Below are 15,829 nucleotides of genomic sequence, written 5' to 3'. Positions count from 1 at the left end.
CGTTTAACAACACCATGTCACGTCAGCAATGCCAGGCCAATACCTTGGCCTGAGGTCCACGATCAAAGCGGATGTTGGGCATTTTCGCGGTCGCCGGTCTTGACTCAAAATTTCTGCGTCTAAGGGTCACTGCGTCTGGCGAGTCCCAGACCGTTGGGCAACGCTACTGTAGCATTTGGTTAGTGACCACGCCAGGGTCCGTGTTGACCGAATGTCGAGACCGGCTAAGGCCTTTGCGATCGGCGTGGCCTGGCTGTGACCAGCCAGCCTGTGGTATCTGGGTATTGCATGGTACGCAGCCCTCAACGATTGGGTCAATTGACGCCTCGAGCCATAACGAGACTTTGATGAGCATCATACGAAGCTCGCGCCACAGGAGGCAGACGCCAGTTGACGATCAGGGTCCTTCCAGGGGGGGAAATGAAGGCCCCACAGCGCAGGCAAGCGCCGAGAGCTGGTGGGTGCCCGCATCAAAGTTTAACTTACCCAGCTGGCTTGACCAATAATAAGGAACTAAAATCTCCCCACACATGAGAAGTTTTGACTTCGTTTTATGGCTTCGGTCACACATTGTGCATTATTGCTCATCGCTATTCTCGCTCCGGCATACATCCTGAGCCAGCAGGTCGTCATAACGCATCGAGCTAATTCCGTTCTCTCGTCACAACAGGCTTCTGCAACGGCTGGCCAGCTTCTCAAGCATTCCCCGTCCTCATCCCTTTGCCCAGTGCTCCTCTCGCTGTCTGTTTCCTCTAGAGTCATATGTTCTCAAAAGGTAAGAGAACAATTCTGTTCCCGTTTCTGGCAGGAGCCGTTTACTGGATTATGTGCTGAAGGGAATAACCGCTTGAGTAAAGAACCTGAAAGCTCGTCCATCTCTCACTTGTCTATCAGAGCAGAGGTACGCTTGTTTCTCCATATAATGCTCATCGATCAAACCAGAAAGGGAAATCTATAAAGAGAATAAGAGCATCGGAGAGAAAAAGAAGCAAAAGCGGAAGAGGAATAAAAGAAGAAAAGAAAAAAATAAAAGGAGGGGGGGGGGAGAGGAGACGAGAAGGGGAGATACAGAAAGAAAAAACGAAACAAGAGACCGAATTCAAGGGGAAAACGCGATGCGTAAAAACAATGTGGCCTCACAACGACGGACACCACTATCAGCAGCATCCACTCGCAACTTCCTTTGCAAACAACGTTGCCAGAGAACAAACTATTCCATCGCCGCTGCAATCATCGTTCCGTTCCGGGATTACATCAAATAAAGGCAGCATACTTGAAACGTACGAGACCGAAAAGCTCTCAATCTCTCAGTCCTCATCGTCTCTGAACCCGGTGGGTTTCTCGTACTCATGGGGCGCATACTCGCAGCTTTGGTACCATTGGACGTTCGCTAATGTAGGGGTAGCTACAGCCATCACGGCCGCCTCAGTCACCGCAGTCACTCACAGCGAGGATGCCGGTTCAGCAAGCAGCCAGGCTGGGGCTGGATGCTCGCGCTGCCGAGCTCAAGGAGAAGCTCATAAAAAGTCGCGGCCAGAACCAGAGCCGCGGTAATCCGACCACGCCCACAACCATAACGGACCCTGCACCTTCATCAAGTGGCCACCCGTCATCGGCCCGTTTTATTCCCCACGAGATCCCCCGGCAGCCTCCCGAGACTTCAATCCCGGCTGATGCCAGCGATATTGCGGCACTGATCGCGTCCATCTCGTCCTCTGCTACCGAGATGCCGGGTCCAAGTACTAGCACCCAAAGTAACGACGCCCACAGCCTACAGGCTCAACAAGCTAAGACTGCCAACGGCCAGCCATCACTACCCTCTGAACCTTCCCCGGTGATACTGGCCCCGGTACCGGATGTGCCAAGGACTGCCACACCGCAGACAAAACAGACCAAGCAATCCGATGCCGCTGTGCCCGAGTCGCCCATCAAATTTCCGTTTATAGCGCAGAGTCCTTCGGACAACGAGCATTCACTCACGGACAGCAAGACAGCACGCACGTCTCAAAGGGGCGGCCAGCCGGTAAACTTGGAGAGACCAGCGTCGAAAACTGCAGTTGTCGAGAACACCAAGGTTCAGGCCGAATCCGCTACAGAGGCTAAACAACCCACTACAAAGCAACACCTTCATGAACGAATTTATCGCGAGAATGGAACTAACCCCAACGCGGTCGCCTCCAAGCCGGCGATTAGAAACTCCAAGGTGGGCGAGGAGCTCAAGGCAGTTACAGATAATAGTAATAGCAACGACGCGGGCCAAAGGCGACCATGCTCAACATCGGACCCAGTGTCTTCCGATGAGATATTCATTCGTCTGCTTAGCCAACACCCTGATCTCCGAGACTGGCTCGAAATAACGGATTACTACAATGTGGAGGCTCGAACTAGAAGACTGGACCGATTCCGGAAGGCAAAGGCTCTTGCCGCCCAAAGGCTGAAAATCGAGGAGGAGGAGCGGAAACTCATGGAGGAAGAAGCGCTCGAGATGGGATTGCAGAGGCCAACAGTTGTGCGACTTGTTAGTGGAGTGTCCACTCAAGCGGCTCCATTACAGCCGTCGCCGACGCCTTCGCCTTCGCTTGCTTGCCGGCGTTGCGACAGAACTTTCAGTACACGGGACGACTTGATGGGGCACGTCGTCAAGGACCATAGCCCTCCGCGACAGAAGCCCCGCGCAGGATCCGGGTCATCAGCGGTACGCGATATAGGAGAAGCGACTCAAGCCACCCCGGCAAAGAGATCGCACAACCAAGATGGTGACGACAGCCGCAAGGGAAAGGTGCCGCGGCTAGTCGAAACTCCCCGTTTGGGGGATGGTGATAGTAGGCCCCGTGAAGACGACCGGCGAGAAACGGGCCGCCTAGATCTTCGCCGTGCCTCTGAATCTGACAAGGTTGGCGCGCGCCCACCGCCTGTCCGAGGTTCCTCTCCGCTTCGGCGGCCAGCGCCACATCCAGTTTCACCACCCCGCCGTGACTACCGCCGGAGTCCGCCCCCTCGCCTTCGGGACTACTCTCCCCACCGGCCACCCCGCTCAGCCCCACTGTTCCGGGACTACGACGACTCTGACGACCGCCCTCGGAAGTACGATAGTTTCAGAGGCGACAAGAGTGGAGTCCAGGTGGACTTTCCGCGCCGCAGAGATTCGGTGGCGGCCCCGATCCGTATTGATCTTGGTCGTAAGGGCGACACTCGGTTCTTTATCCTGAAGTCGTTCAATGAAGACAATGTGCGGGCATGCATGGAAGATGTACGTCCAACAGCCAGCCGGAACCCCTACCCAGTGCGCCAGTGCGCCTCAAGTCTTTTGTGTCTCTAGCAACTGAACAATTCGCAGAGCCTCTGGACCACGCAAGTCCAAAACGGGGAGATCCTCAGCGAGGCGTTTGCCAAGTGCAAGAACGTGATCCTATTCTTCTCTATCAACAAGAGCAGAGCGTTCCAGGGATACGTAAGTGTCTCTCTTCCGACTTTCTGCTTCTCTTTCTTCTTGACTCAACTGACCCGTTCTAGGCGCGGATGACCTCCGCACCGTCGCCGGACACGCCCCGCCCATCATGGGTGAGCGGCATCCACTGGGACACGAGCGACCCGTTCCGGGTGCAATGGCTCAGCAAGACGTCGGTCGAGTTCTTCCGCATCGGACACCTAAAGAACGCCTATAACGACGGCCAGCCGGTGCTAGTCGGCAAGGACGGGCAGGAGATTGAAGAAGGGTGTGGCACGGAGCTCCTGCGCGAGATGGAGGCGTTTGCCGAGAGCTTGTGGCGTGACCAGAGGGACAGTGGTCCGAGCCATGGCGGCGTATATGCCGGGAGGTATGTCAAGCGGGAGAGAGAAAGGAGTCCTCCTGACCGGAGGTGGTGATGCGCCGAGGGGCTGAAGATTCGGGATACCGACGGGAGGTACTGTACATGTGGAAGATGGTGAATATCTATGGACGGCTTGAGAGACGAGTGTCCTCTCGGACTATAGCATAGACCGTAACCCTTTCCATAGTAGTAATTCCGCTAGCAGATTACTTGCTAGCTCGTCACCCTTTGAAGGGGATAAGAAGGCGTCGTCGTCGCCGTTGCCGTCGCCTCGTCATTACCACCCCTACCATGTCCTGTTTCTCCTATTTTATTGCCCCCGTCTGAAGTTTCCAAGTCAGGGCCAGGCGGCTTAGCGTTCTACAGTAGCAAGGACAGCAGGTGGGGTCACAATCTTGAAAGAAGCTGGGTCTGTGTAGTCCTAAATTCCGTGAGCTCCTCTCTCTCCGCCTCCCTCGACCATCAAAAATATCGCCAAGGCACGAATGCTGTCTGCAATCAGCCTCGCCAGCACCGCCACCACCGCCTACCCCCACACCGACGGCAGTTGGCAGCCTGGCAATACGCATGAAGTCGGCGGCGAGGTCGCGGCTACCATAAGTAGTACGAAGGTAGCGCGGCATTGAACAAGATGCTGCGAGCCCGGTAGCGAATTCCAAGCGCGCCGCTCATTCGGGTGCCACGGCGATCCACACTGCATAAGGTAGCACACTCCACCGGGTCTGTCCGGTGGGACGCGGCACGCGGGAGGTGCCCGGTGCACTGGGCGCTTCGATGTCTCACAAAGATTAACTGCAGGCAGCATGGCACGCATGCAGCTGTCTCTCATCGAGACGCGGGCCTGGCCATAACACGTATACATGGGAAGACCAACGTGGGTACTGCTAAGCAGACCCATGCCGGTCCGTTCTTGTGGACCCAGTTCGGCCCGCGCTGCCGAAATGTCTCGCGACGTTTGCCGCTTGTCATTCGCATCATTCGCGACAAAGCGCCTTCTGTGGTGGCCTGTCCAGCAACCAGATCCTTGCTCGCCATGGGGCCTGCAGCGGAAACGTTTTCCGGACACGGCGGGAATAAGGGGTTACCGAGGGAAAGGCGCCACGCACCGGGCGTTGAAATTTGGGGGGAGCTTATGCAGGAACAGAGGCTCGCTTGTGTCGTTCTCAGCCCTCAGCCCCACCGCGATCCCCGTCTCCGCCCCTAAAGAAGCCGCTGGCGGGGCAATTCGGTCGTATGCTGCCGTCCGTGTGCGTATGAACATTACAGGAGCAGCCGCACCACCACCGCCAGAACCCCGCTTTCGACCCATCAAGAACGCTCGTCATGTTTCATGCGATCCGCCAGATCAGATGACGAAGCCCACCGGACGATTGGACTGCGCCGGTCCACGCTGCGATCGCTCATGCGTTGGCGGCGACATCCATGGCTCACATCACTCGCCGCCGTCAGGGGCCTACCTTGGCGACCCGCCTCGCCTTCGTCTCCCCCACCGCATCACGGCCGATATCTCTGTTTTGGTGTGTTCCCGGCTGCTTCTGCTGCGCAGCTCGCAACTTCGGTCGGGCGACCGGCTGGGATGGCCCTCCTGCTGGCGCTGATCCGTTTGCTTCCTCCCGCGCGATGATGCTCCGACCGCCATCACTATCCCGCGCCTAGCTTCTCGAGTCTCTAGCTTCTGCGCCTGATACTGCACTTGGCTACATAGCTAATTTTACTGAAACGGCATGACGCTACGCCAGCTCCGCCGCCATGGATCGAGCCCTGCGTCTCTTTTTCTTCCTTGACTTGGGCCATACGAACAAGTCGGGGCTCAATGCCCAAGCGGGTCAGGCCACCGTTCAGGGGTTTCCGTCAAGGTGTTCGACTTCTTGGGCTTCAGAGGATATAAGACGCTGCTGTAATCCGTGGATGGATACGTCTTCTCCTCTCGCCAGGCAAGGCGACTTCCAGCAAAGCCATTCTTCTCATTCATTTCTTGTTTTACATACATTTGCTTCATTGACTGAACCATCTTCTTCCTCTCCCTCTATCTTCAGACTTTCCATTCGTCCCGCTAGACGGTGCTCTTCGGCTTTCTTGCCTCCCACAGCTTTTATCAACTCTCGGACTCCAGACTCCAGCTTCCAAAGATGCCTTCTCTTAGCTCCAAGGCCCTCCTTTCCGCTCTCGCGGGCGCCGCGACCGTCGCCGCTCACGGCCATGTCACCAACATTGTCATCAACGGCGTCTCGTACCAGTCGTACGATCCGACCGTCTTCCCTTACATGCCCAACCCGCCTACTGTCGTTGGCTGGACCGCTAGCAATACCGACAACGGCTTTGTTGCGCCCGATGCCTTTGCCAGCGGTGATATCATTTGCCACAGGACCGCTTCGAATGCCGGCGGCCATGCCGTTGCTGCGGCTGGTGACAGCATCTTCATCCAGTGGGACACATGGCCCGAGTCCCATCACGGCCCTGTCATCGACTATCTTGCCAACTGTGGCAGCGGCGGCTGCGAGAGCGTGGATAAGACCTCGCTCGAGTTCTTCAAGATCAGCGAGGTCGGCTTGATCGACGGCTCCAACGCCCCTGGGCAGTGGGCCTCTGACCATCTGATCGCGAATAACAACTCTTGGATGGTTCAGATCCCGTCCAACATCGCCCCTGGCAACTACGTCCTCCGCCACGAGATCATCGCCCTACACAGCGCCGGGCAGAGCAACGGCGCCCAAAACTACCCCCAGTGCTTCAACCTCCAGATCACCGGATCCGGCACCGACTCCCCCGCCGGCGTGCGTGGCCAGTCCCTCTATACACCGACCGATGACGGTATCCTCTTCAACATCTACCGCTCCCTCGACTCGTACCCCATCCCGGGGCCTGCCCTCGTCGCCGGAGGCGCCAGCGAGATCCAGGAGGGCTCCTCGGCCATCATCTCCTCGGCCAGCGCCGTCACCGGCTCCGCCTCGGTCCCCCCCGCCGTGACCACTAACCCCCCGGCTGCAACCACCACTGCCAACGCCGTCGCCTCTTCCACCACGGCTCCCGCCGAGACTTCCGCCTCGTCCAGTGCTGCTCCCGCCTCGTCCAGCACGGGCAACGCCAGCGCCAAACCCCCGCGCCCCACCCGCTGCCCGGGTCTAGATAACCTCAAGGCTAAGGCCCGCCGGCACGCAAGGGATCTGGGCCGCAAGTAAAACCCATGCAGATGCGTGGTCTCTTTAGGGTTGACAGACAGGCGGACCATGCCCCGCGCTTTGATCGCCTGACTGAGGATGTGCGTTCTCTTCGTTGTACATAAGTTGGCTTTGCTGCTTCTATTCTTTTCTGTGTATCATATTTGGTCTGGGCTTGTGAATAGATAAACAAACCTGACGTAAAGTCCATGAGACGAATTTGGAACGCGCTTGATCCGGCTGGGGGCGTGAGTGTTGATTGTGGTGTGACTTTGAAACATCGCGGAAATCAGTAGGCAAACTGCCTGGCTTTGGAATGTTTGTCGAGGTCCCACATCCTGTTGGGGTTTCTCGTTGTTAAGCTGCTAAAATGTTAGTTGCTGTGGTGAGTGTAGTATTTGCATCAGCAAATTGATATTCCGCTCTATCAATGACGCTGTGGTTGCCGCTTGCCGGGGAACGTTCATATTGCAATTGCGCCACCCGGAAGGAACCCTTGACTTGGTTTGCGAAAATTGGGCAGCGAACGAGAGTGGGATCTACTGGTAGCACTACTTAGGTAATTAGTGGCTTGATTTCTCACTTCCTTACTATTACTAAGTAGTACTGCTTAGGGTATGGGGTTTCTCTCCGAAAGGTTTAGCAAGGTACAAGGGCGCAAGAACCGCCAGCAGCTAAACGGCCAGAACCGGGGACATGTAGGCGTCACACTCCAGGACTCCGTCTCGCAGCGTATCCGCGCACTCCACCCACGCCGGCCGCCGCAGAAAAGCGGGCACGTATCGAGTAGGGTGCCGTTCCATGGTAAACGCGATGGCCCGCGGCTGTCCGTTCGCACCGCGCTCGAGCCTGTAATCGGCATCCGCACCGTCACGCGTCCAGGCGGCGCTGGAGTCGACTCTGTGGCCGATGGCAGTCATGACCCTGTTGAGTGCATAGTATAATCTCGCGGCGATATCCTCGGCGCTGTGGCTGGCTGTGAGAGCTTCAGGACAGATAGTGTAATCCAGCGAAGGGAGTAGCGAGAACGGGATGTAGACTCGGATTTTGTTGTAGGCTTGGATGTCGAACGAGCCTCTGGGGAAACTGATCTTAGTTTCCATGACTAATTATCACTGGTGGAAAATCAGTACTGCTACTAAAGTAGTGACGAGTTATTGCTGGGGAAGATAAGGTACTACTAGTGATGTTGCGCGTTAGGAATACTACTTAGTCGGCGGTGCTGATATTATTACGGTGATTGGAGATTTCTCCACGTTTATAACTACTACTTGAGGCTCGGGGGGTTACAAGTTGTTCATATCTATGTGTAATCCATGACCATGGATGGAAAATGCTGGTACTACCTTACTTAGTAGGCGTCTTAATAAGACATGACATGCCAAATAGCACGCCTCGAGTTCATTGTTTATGAACCTCATATGCCTGGGCCTTTTCACTTATCCGTGCTAAGCATTGAACAAATGGCACTAGTGAAGTCATTTCTCGACCGCATCTCCTTCGCATACACCAGCCCGTAGCAAGTTGCCAAGTACTATTTGGTTTCTATATGAGCCAGACGTGGCCCTTGCAACGCCTTTCCGCTCCCAACTTGGAATGAATCAGTCAATTACTACATCTTCTATTGAGCTTTGAACGAGTTTCCACACTGTAATATTTATCAACATGCAGTTGGTATTTTTGAAAATTCCTTCGGTTGAGTCACTGGTATCTGAGATATTAGTGGTCCTTCGGCCTATTTGATTTCCCCGTGCTTTTATGGGGTTATTGGCTGAGAAATAGGAACCTTGCAACCGCACGGATAAGTCTATCACGCACTCTCCACCTTCCAGCTTTCATTGTTTAGGGAGTGCCACGCAATATCGCACTCATTGCCTTTGAAGTCGAAACCGGGCACCGGCAACGAGCATTGTCTTTATTATCTTTGTTTTACCACAGTAATTAGCCTTTTTTGTCAATGACGAGGGACAGTTCACGATAAGCCAGTACGAGAGCCCCTCGGTGGCCTGGCCGCCCAGGCAAAGCAACCAGCATTCAATGCAAATCGATCCTCAACGACCATGGACACTCTGCTGGGCATCTTCATAAGAAACCTATCATTGACACCATCCAGTTTCTGGTAGCGACGGGACAGGGGAATGATGCCGAGCGCCCAGCAGCAGCAGCAGGGACCGGAACTCAACGCTGAGATCCAAACGGACGAGTGTCAGTTACGGGTCGAGATTCTGGAAAGCGAAAACAAGTTGCTGCGGGACTGCTTGATTGAATGCATCAATCAACAAAGTCGACTCAGATTTGGGCAGATTATGGCGTGCCTGAACTCGACTCAACATTAGTTGGAGCCCGCATGCTCATCAGAAAATTGATCGCTAGCGAGAAACTGAAGACTTTGTTGGGACATCGAGTTAAGGACCTTAAAAAGATAGCTCAACAGGAAGCTCTGTTGCTCGACACCTGGATGCGGATTGCGAACCGGTTGCGCGATACATCCCGCCCCATCAGAGCCCGTGGAGCACTGGGACCCGTCCGATTCATCAACCCTCCCTTGACTTTCCGATACTAGCTTATGCTTCATGAGAGGCTACAAAACTGACGGCCGCGAGGACTATGTCGGGACCTCCCCGTTCGTTTGAACTTCCCCCCTTTCCCCGTGTGCATCTCTGGCCCACTAGCGAGTTTATTTGCTCATCTTCTAGACCCACACCATGCTGCTTGCGGCCAGTCTGCGACGAGTGTTTCTATCCCGTGGCAGTTTCGGGCGTCCCAAGGGACTGGCGGAGGAACCTAGCATCTACCAAGTAGATCAAGTGCCCGATGACTGCTGTCGGCGACACTTAGCCCGACACTTGAGGCCTACGCTCCTGCCCCCGAATTTCACACTCACATGGAGATACACGGCCGGATCCGCGATCCTGTTGACTTTACCAAAGGAAACTGCCCAGGCCTTAAGCTAGTTTCTATGAATTCGCCCGACGGTTCCCGCATTCTTCAAGTCCCTACTCCACTGGCTTCCTCATCCACACCGGCTGGGAAATGCCTCATATGCACCGACACATTTCTAGACTTCAACAGAATACGCTGCACCACCTGCTCCTTCGAAATGTGCTTCCTCCACCAAGCCCGCTGGCAGCCCTCCCTCACCGTCGCCACCGCAGGAGCGCCTCCACGTTTTCTGACCGGCGGTCGTGACCAGGAGCTCCGTAGCTCCGTGGGACTGTTCTAAGAGTATGGCACCCCGGATTCGGTTCGAGGATACGCTCTGTTCCGCGATATTTTTGAGAGGCAGCTAGGATGATAGCCGGAAGTTCAAGTGTCCCATTGCGTAGATGTACTAATCAGTAATCCTTGAAATTTGTCGAATTCGGCTTCTTGCTTAGAGGAAGCAGTATTATCAAGCCTGCCGAGATTGAATCTTCGGCTCAAGCATCCAAAAATTAGTACGGATCAGTAGACGGAGTTTCTCTCGTAATATTAGATAGTTCCAGCCTCCATCTGGGGACTAAAATATCGTCAAGGTGCTTTAGATACGATCGCCCGAGGACAAGAAGAAACCCCGGGAATAGAGACGGGCACTGGTCTTATTACTTCTATGGAATGGGTATCATAGTGCTACGTCAACGTAGGGTATTGCGTTGGAGAAGACCTTTCTTTTCCCTATTTCTATTGCTCACTGCAGTTTATCGGATATACTAAGAGGTCTCTGGAGAGTATTCAAAGCACCTAGCTAGTTGGGACGAAATTTTTGCCCAGGAAACGTATTTAAATATCTGTATGTCGGTGGTTTCATTCTCTAATGGAACAGCATTGTAGTTCGTAATTCTTCAGAGCGAGGCGCTCCTAAGGTGATTATCTGAATACCACTACATCCACGAAAATTTCTCCCATAGGATTAAACTGGCTTCGTGACCCAAACTTACCCAGGCATTCCTCTTCACTCAATCCTAGGCAGGGGCGGGGCGGAGTTGACTATCTCAAAACACAGCTGCAGCTCTGGTTTACAAAGTTTTTCTTTCTTTCTTTTCCCAGAGGGCCCTGAATTGTGAGCCCAAGACCTGGCCGACGAAATGTTAATCTCGGGGGTTGAATCCCTCTTCCAAGCAGCCTGCAAGGTTGGGTGTCACCGTCGGGCCGCGCCGGATGAGCATGCGAATGTTGAAACACGAGGCTGACCGCTGACCAACGACTGGGTCGACGATGGGGTCGACGACTGGGCCAACTGTTCGTCAGTGTCTGCTACGGTAGCATGGGAGCAAGGGTCAGGGTGCGAAGTTTGCGGGGAGCAGGCAAAAGACTCGAGATAAACCGGGGAAGGAAGGAGAGATTTTGAAATGAACCATGGGTCTGTGCGAGATTGGGCGTGACTGGGCGTGACATTGCGAGTCGCAATCGCCAACCGCCCGCCATTCGAGTCGACAGTTGAAACGGGGAAAAGAGCCTTCTCAGCCAGTGAGTCAGCCCTAACTCCTCGCCTGTGGGGCTCTCATTCGGTAAGGGTTGCTGTGGTTGAGAGTGAGCGAGACGAGAAGGCGACCTTCCGCTTGCGAAAGTCACATCCACCGCGATTCTTTCCAAGCCAGCATCGACCCCAGGAGGCCGCCGGCGCTTTGATGTCTTAACAGAAAGATGATAATGATAATAATAACATGAGTAACGTTGGCAAAGTACACTGGCGGCGGATCGAGAAAGCGGACCTCGAAGACCCGTAGGATCATGACGGTTGTCGATGCGGCACACGCACACGCACACGCACACACACACACACACACACACAAACACCCAGAGACACACCCGGGTAAGTACTGTACCACACACACCCCCCCTTCCCCCTCCCCCTCCCCCATCCAGACTTGGCAACGAAACGTTGTATACCGGTGTGCAAGGGCTACGCATCCGGAAAACGGGAGCAGACAGTTTGCTCCTGTTATCCTGGGCCGAGAAATGGCGGGCGGAACAGCGCTGAGTGCGGTCGCCAAGGAGGCACTGGCCCTGCTGACAGAAGAGCCCTGCACACAGGCACAAAACGCGTTCGAGTCAGCAAACCCACCCTGGACCGGCGGGCGAATGTGGTGCCGTTGCGATCGCGGGATGGAGACAGACGGCATCTGGCGAAGCCCGGGATGGAGAGCTTCTGAGCGGTCGGCCTGCAGCTGTCAAGTGCCTGCATACGCGGGCCTGCCAACCTGGACATGCCTTGCTTCCTGACGAGTACCAGAACCTTGGACCATCCCGCATCCGGATTGCGACAGCCTCCAAATCGGGACAGATGCCTGCCAACTCGACCCATCTCAGTCGTCGAACATGCCCAAGTGGCAAAGTTGCTGTTGCAACAACGCCCGCTATTTCGCCCGCGATGCCACAGCGGCACATACCTGGAAGGCGAACCTCTGGCTGGGGTAGCAACTCCGGCAGGCAGCGCAGCACGGCAGGCAGTCAGGCAGGAAGTCAGACAGTCCGGCAGTCCAGCAGTCAGGCAGTCCAGCAGTCAAGGCAGGCAACAGCCTGTCTCGTCTTCTCACCTCTGCCCTATCATGCGGCCTTGACTGCGACCCCTGATAGCGAAAGACATGCGACGTAGCAAGGCTCGCTCGGTCAGTTCTTTACTCGGCACCCATCTCGCTTCCGCTGCTGGAGCATCTTTCGACCTTCTTAAACGAGTCTCGTGAGGGGATCCCGCTCGCCAATCAAGTCAGCTGGAGCGAGCCGCGACTGGATCGCTGATAACTATTGAGCTCTGGCGTTTGTGGCACGGCGGAATGGTGGCCAAGGGGACACGCAAACCTGGATCCTTCACTTTCCGCCCGCCCGCCTGCTGCTCCTTCACAACATAGACGCACACGCACACGCACCCACATCCACACCCACACCCATACTCACGCTCAATCACACTCACTACGAGTCTCCAACAGCCTCGCAGCCTCCCCAAGTGAAGCCCGCCTCCGGCCGCCCCGGTATCGTGGCCAACTTCTCCGCACGGCGTGCCTTGCTTCCCCTCACTTTACCGTCCCTCCGTCCATTGATGATGTGCATCAGCTCCATCTGTACGCCGTCTCCAACTCGAATCACCTGACTGATCGCCCGGTTCCTTCAATCTCCCTTCATCTACCACTCCATGCCCCGTCGCTCAGCAGGCGTTTTGGAGGGCCGTCACCGGGCAGCAGGTCCTTGCTTCTAAATTTACCTAGCCCCAAGCCGGAAGAGCAGCACCGTTTTCCTCGTCCCTGCAAATCGATAGCGGGGATGGGAGCGAGATTTGACAACGGCCAGGTGCTCCTGCGGGCAAGGGGCGTGGAGCCGATCCCACCACGAGTGCTCTCTCGAGGGGGGCCAGGGGTCCAGCCCTCCACTTTGACTTCCGTGTGCCGTCGTTACATCGTGCCGAACATGCAGCGAAGCCAATCACGGCTGCCGAACTCACCCTCCGTTCCCTCAAAGAGCCAGTCAGGAAAAAAAAGACTTGTTGTCGACGTCCATCTGACCCGTTTCTGTTGCAGCACCAACGAGGCCCGGGGAGCAGCCACAGGGCGTGTTGTGACGAGCAAGTGCGCAGAGGGCAGCAAGCAGAGCGCTCTTCCTTCCAATGAGAAGGGGGACGGGGAGGAGGCTTGATTAGGTATTCATGCAGCCATGTCGCAGCAGCAGAAGTGCGCTGATCAATTTTTAACTCGTCGACAAACGAACAGGTTAGCTTCCCGTCACCGGTACATCGAACCAAAGCGCGAATCTGGTCACAATCTGCATCGGGGGTGGGCTCTTGACCGTTGCAACAACCCGTGGGCCTGCACTATCCAGGTTCTGATAGCTCCGTTCGGTACCGGAATCGGTCGCCCCAACCGTAGACGCACAGTGGTCCGAGGCCTGTCACATCGCAAACGAAGGGCCCGCCCAAGATCCTGCGTGATGAGGTTCTGATTTTCGATTCGACGCTAGCGCGATCCCTCTGCTTGTCAACCTCTCTGCCCGTTTGCGGTACCCCCCCTGCCGCTCTTGGCCACCGCTTTGCTTCGCCCGTCGCATCCGATGATGTCAGCCACCGGTTTTTAACGCCTCTGCGCTTTGATTTCGATCGGCCCTTGCCAATCGCTGAGACACGGCGTGGCTGCCCGAGATTGCGTGACCGACACTGGGTGACACGTGGATGCGATGGCTTACAGCACGGATCGGCAGGTTGATCGTCGACTATCTCTGACGGCTGAGAGTGGGGGGGTTTGAGGCATATTGCTGTGATATCATCCAGGTCGATCGATGGGTGTAATCGGGAGAACGGATATGACGACTTTCCAGGAAAGACAGCATCGCGGTGATGAGAACTTCCCATCCCTCAGAAACCAAGCACCTTGCGAGGCCAATGATGGAGAAACTGGGAATCTAGATGTTGGCTCCCAGTTCAGGCCATTGCGATCCGCCACTTTGGCTTCCAGAAACCTTGGCTCACGTTGACCGGATATCGAGGGATTTGATAGCCGCGGTGCAGGCAGGCGAGTTGATAACGGCCACGACGGTGAGGGGGAACTGATTCTAGTGTTATATGAACCGCAGTTGCACAGCGCTGAATCTAGAGCAGTCTATCTTTCCGTCTGTCCGTTGATAGGGCAAGCCATGTTTTTGGGTCTCACATGTGTAAGGCTGAGACATTTCATGTTCACGTGCTTGGGCCTGCTAGTTGAAATCGCATACGGCGCTCAGCGACGAAACTGCAGACCCCGAGTTTTCAATACCGGGACTTCTCCAGAACACCTGGTCTCTCCACCGAGTAGTGGCGCCGTTAAAACACGCGAGAATTATGTGACAAGATCATGGCCGTAAGCTTGTCTTTTATTATGTTATCTATTACCTGAATAACATAAACCCCGAAACAAGATGATGCATTGTATGAAAAATCAAGGCAAAGACAACCGCATCAGATCCTCCGACATGAATGCAAATGCTCTAAGGATGCCACCCAACATCTCGCTATGGTTGACCCGAACGGATACCGACTTCGCCGCGTGCACGCCGCTATCTCACAGCCAGCGGGGAGGAGCGGTCAATTCCATATCTACCCTTACATGATCCCTCCACCATCATTGAGCTCACCGGTGACCTTGCTCTGGTGTACCACACCTGTGGGAGTGGGATGCTACCACAAGTCCGATAAGCTACTTTGAGGGCGGAGCAGGTGGTATGATTCTAAAAATGGGGGGGTGAAAGTAGTAACAGTTAGCACAGTCGTAAGAAAATCCGCCTACGATCCTAACCGAATCGTCTCCCCCATGTTCGCTAGATGACCCTTACCCTGTCCCCGTCCATTACACTGTGCTGCACCCGCCGTGGAGTGACAGGTGCAGTCAAGAAGCCACTACCAAATAAGGGAGCAAGGGGAGGAGGGGGAGGGTAACATCCAAAACCAAATACCCAATAGCAAGGCCCAGAAAACGAGAAAAATTTAAATAATTAAACAGCCAATGCCGAACCGGTGAGCACGCCAGCCTTCCAATCAGACACCTCAATCGCTCAACCAGAACCCAATCAGAAACTCCCGGGAGCCGTCCCGGTAGGGCCGTTGTCCCGCCGTTGTGTTGGGGGCCGTAACAATCAGTGGACCCATTATCTTTGGACAGGGACGGGGGGTTTTCGTATACCGGAGACGTTCTGACCAGACCAGGCCAGACCTGACCAGACCAAGCAGCTGGTGGCGATAGCGAAGGACAAGAACGGAGATGATGTTTCAGCGAAAGAGAGAGTTAGAGAGAGGGAAAAAAAAAAAAAAAAAAAAAAAAAAAAAATAAACACCATTAAAAACTTCCAGCCTCGGACGTGGGTCGGAAATCAGAATGATGTATCAGGTATCGTATAGCAGTAAGACAACCATATCCTTCACAG

At 55.0% G+C, this 15,829-nt stretch overlaps 3 protein-coding genes across 3 annotated transcripts; 2 read left to right on the top strand and 1 right to left on the bottom strand.

Annotated features, from left to right (window-relative positions):
• Window positions 1–1,453: 1,453 nt before the first annotated feature.
• Window positions 1,454–3,867, top strand: MFIFM68171_06069 (YTH domain-containing protein 1; the record flags this gene model as incomplete). Its single annotated transcript, XM_071061489.1, has 3 exons — window positions 1,454–3,250; window positions 3,338–3,451; window positions 3,514–3,867. 3 exons carry the CDS (start codon window positions 1,454–1,456, stop codon window positions 3,865–3,867), a joined length of 2,265 nt encoding a protein of 754 aa, XP_070917590.1.
• Window positions 3,868–5,941: 2,074 nt separating this feature from the next.
• CEL61A_2 (glycoside hydrolase 61) lies at window positions 5,942–6,991 on the top strand (the record flags this gene model as incomplete). Its single annotated transcript, XM_071061488.1, has 1 exon — window positions 5,942–6,991. The coding sequence occupies one exon, from the start codon at window positions 5,942–5,944 to the stop codon at window positions 6,989–6,991; it is 1,050 nt and encodes a 349-aa protein (XP_070917589.1).
• Window positions 6,992–7,644: 653 nt separating this feature from the next.
• Window positions 7,645–8,073, bottom strand: MFIFM68171_06067 (uncharacterized protein; the record flags this gene model as incomplete). Its single annotated transcript, XM_071061487.1, has 1 exon — window positions 7,645–8,073. The coding sequence occupies one exon, from the start codon at window positions 8,071–8,073 to the stop codon at window positions 7,645–7,647; it is 429 nt and encodes a 142-aa protein (XP_070917588.1).
• Between the last annotated feature and the right edge of the window lie 7,756 nt (window positions 8,074–15,829).

Source organism: Madurella fahalii (genome assembly GCF_045866475.1).
Source record: "Madurella fahalii IFM 68171 DNA, scaffold_3, whole genome shotgun sequence".
Lineage (NCBI taxonomy): Eukaryota > Fungi > Ascomycota > Sordariomycetes > Sordariales > Madurella > Madurella fahalii.
This window is presented reverse-complemented; position numbering and strand designations above follow the sequence as displayed.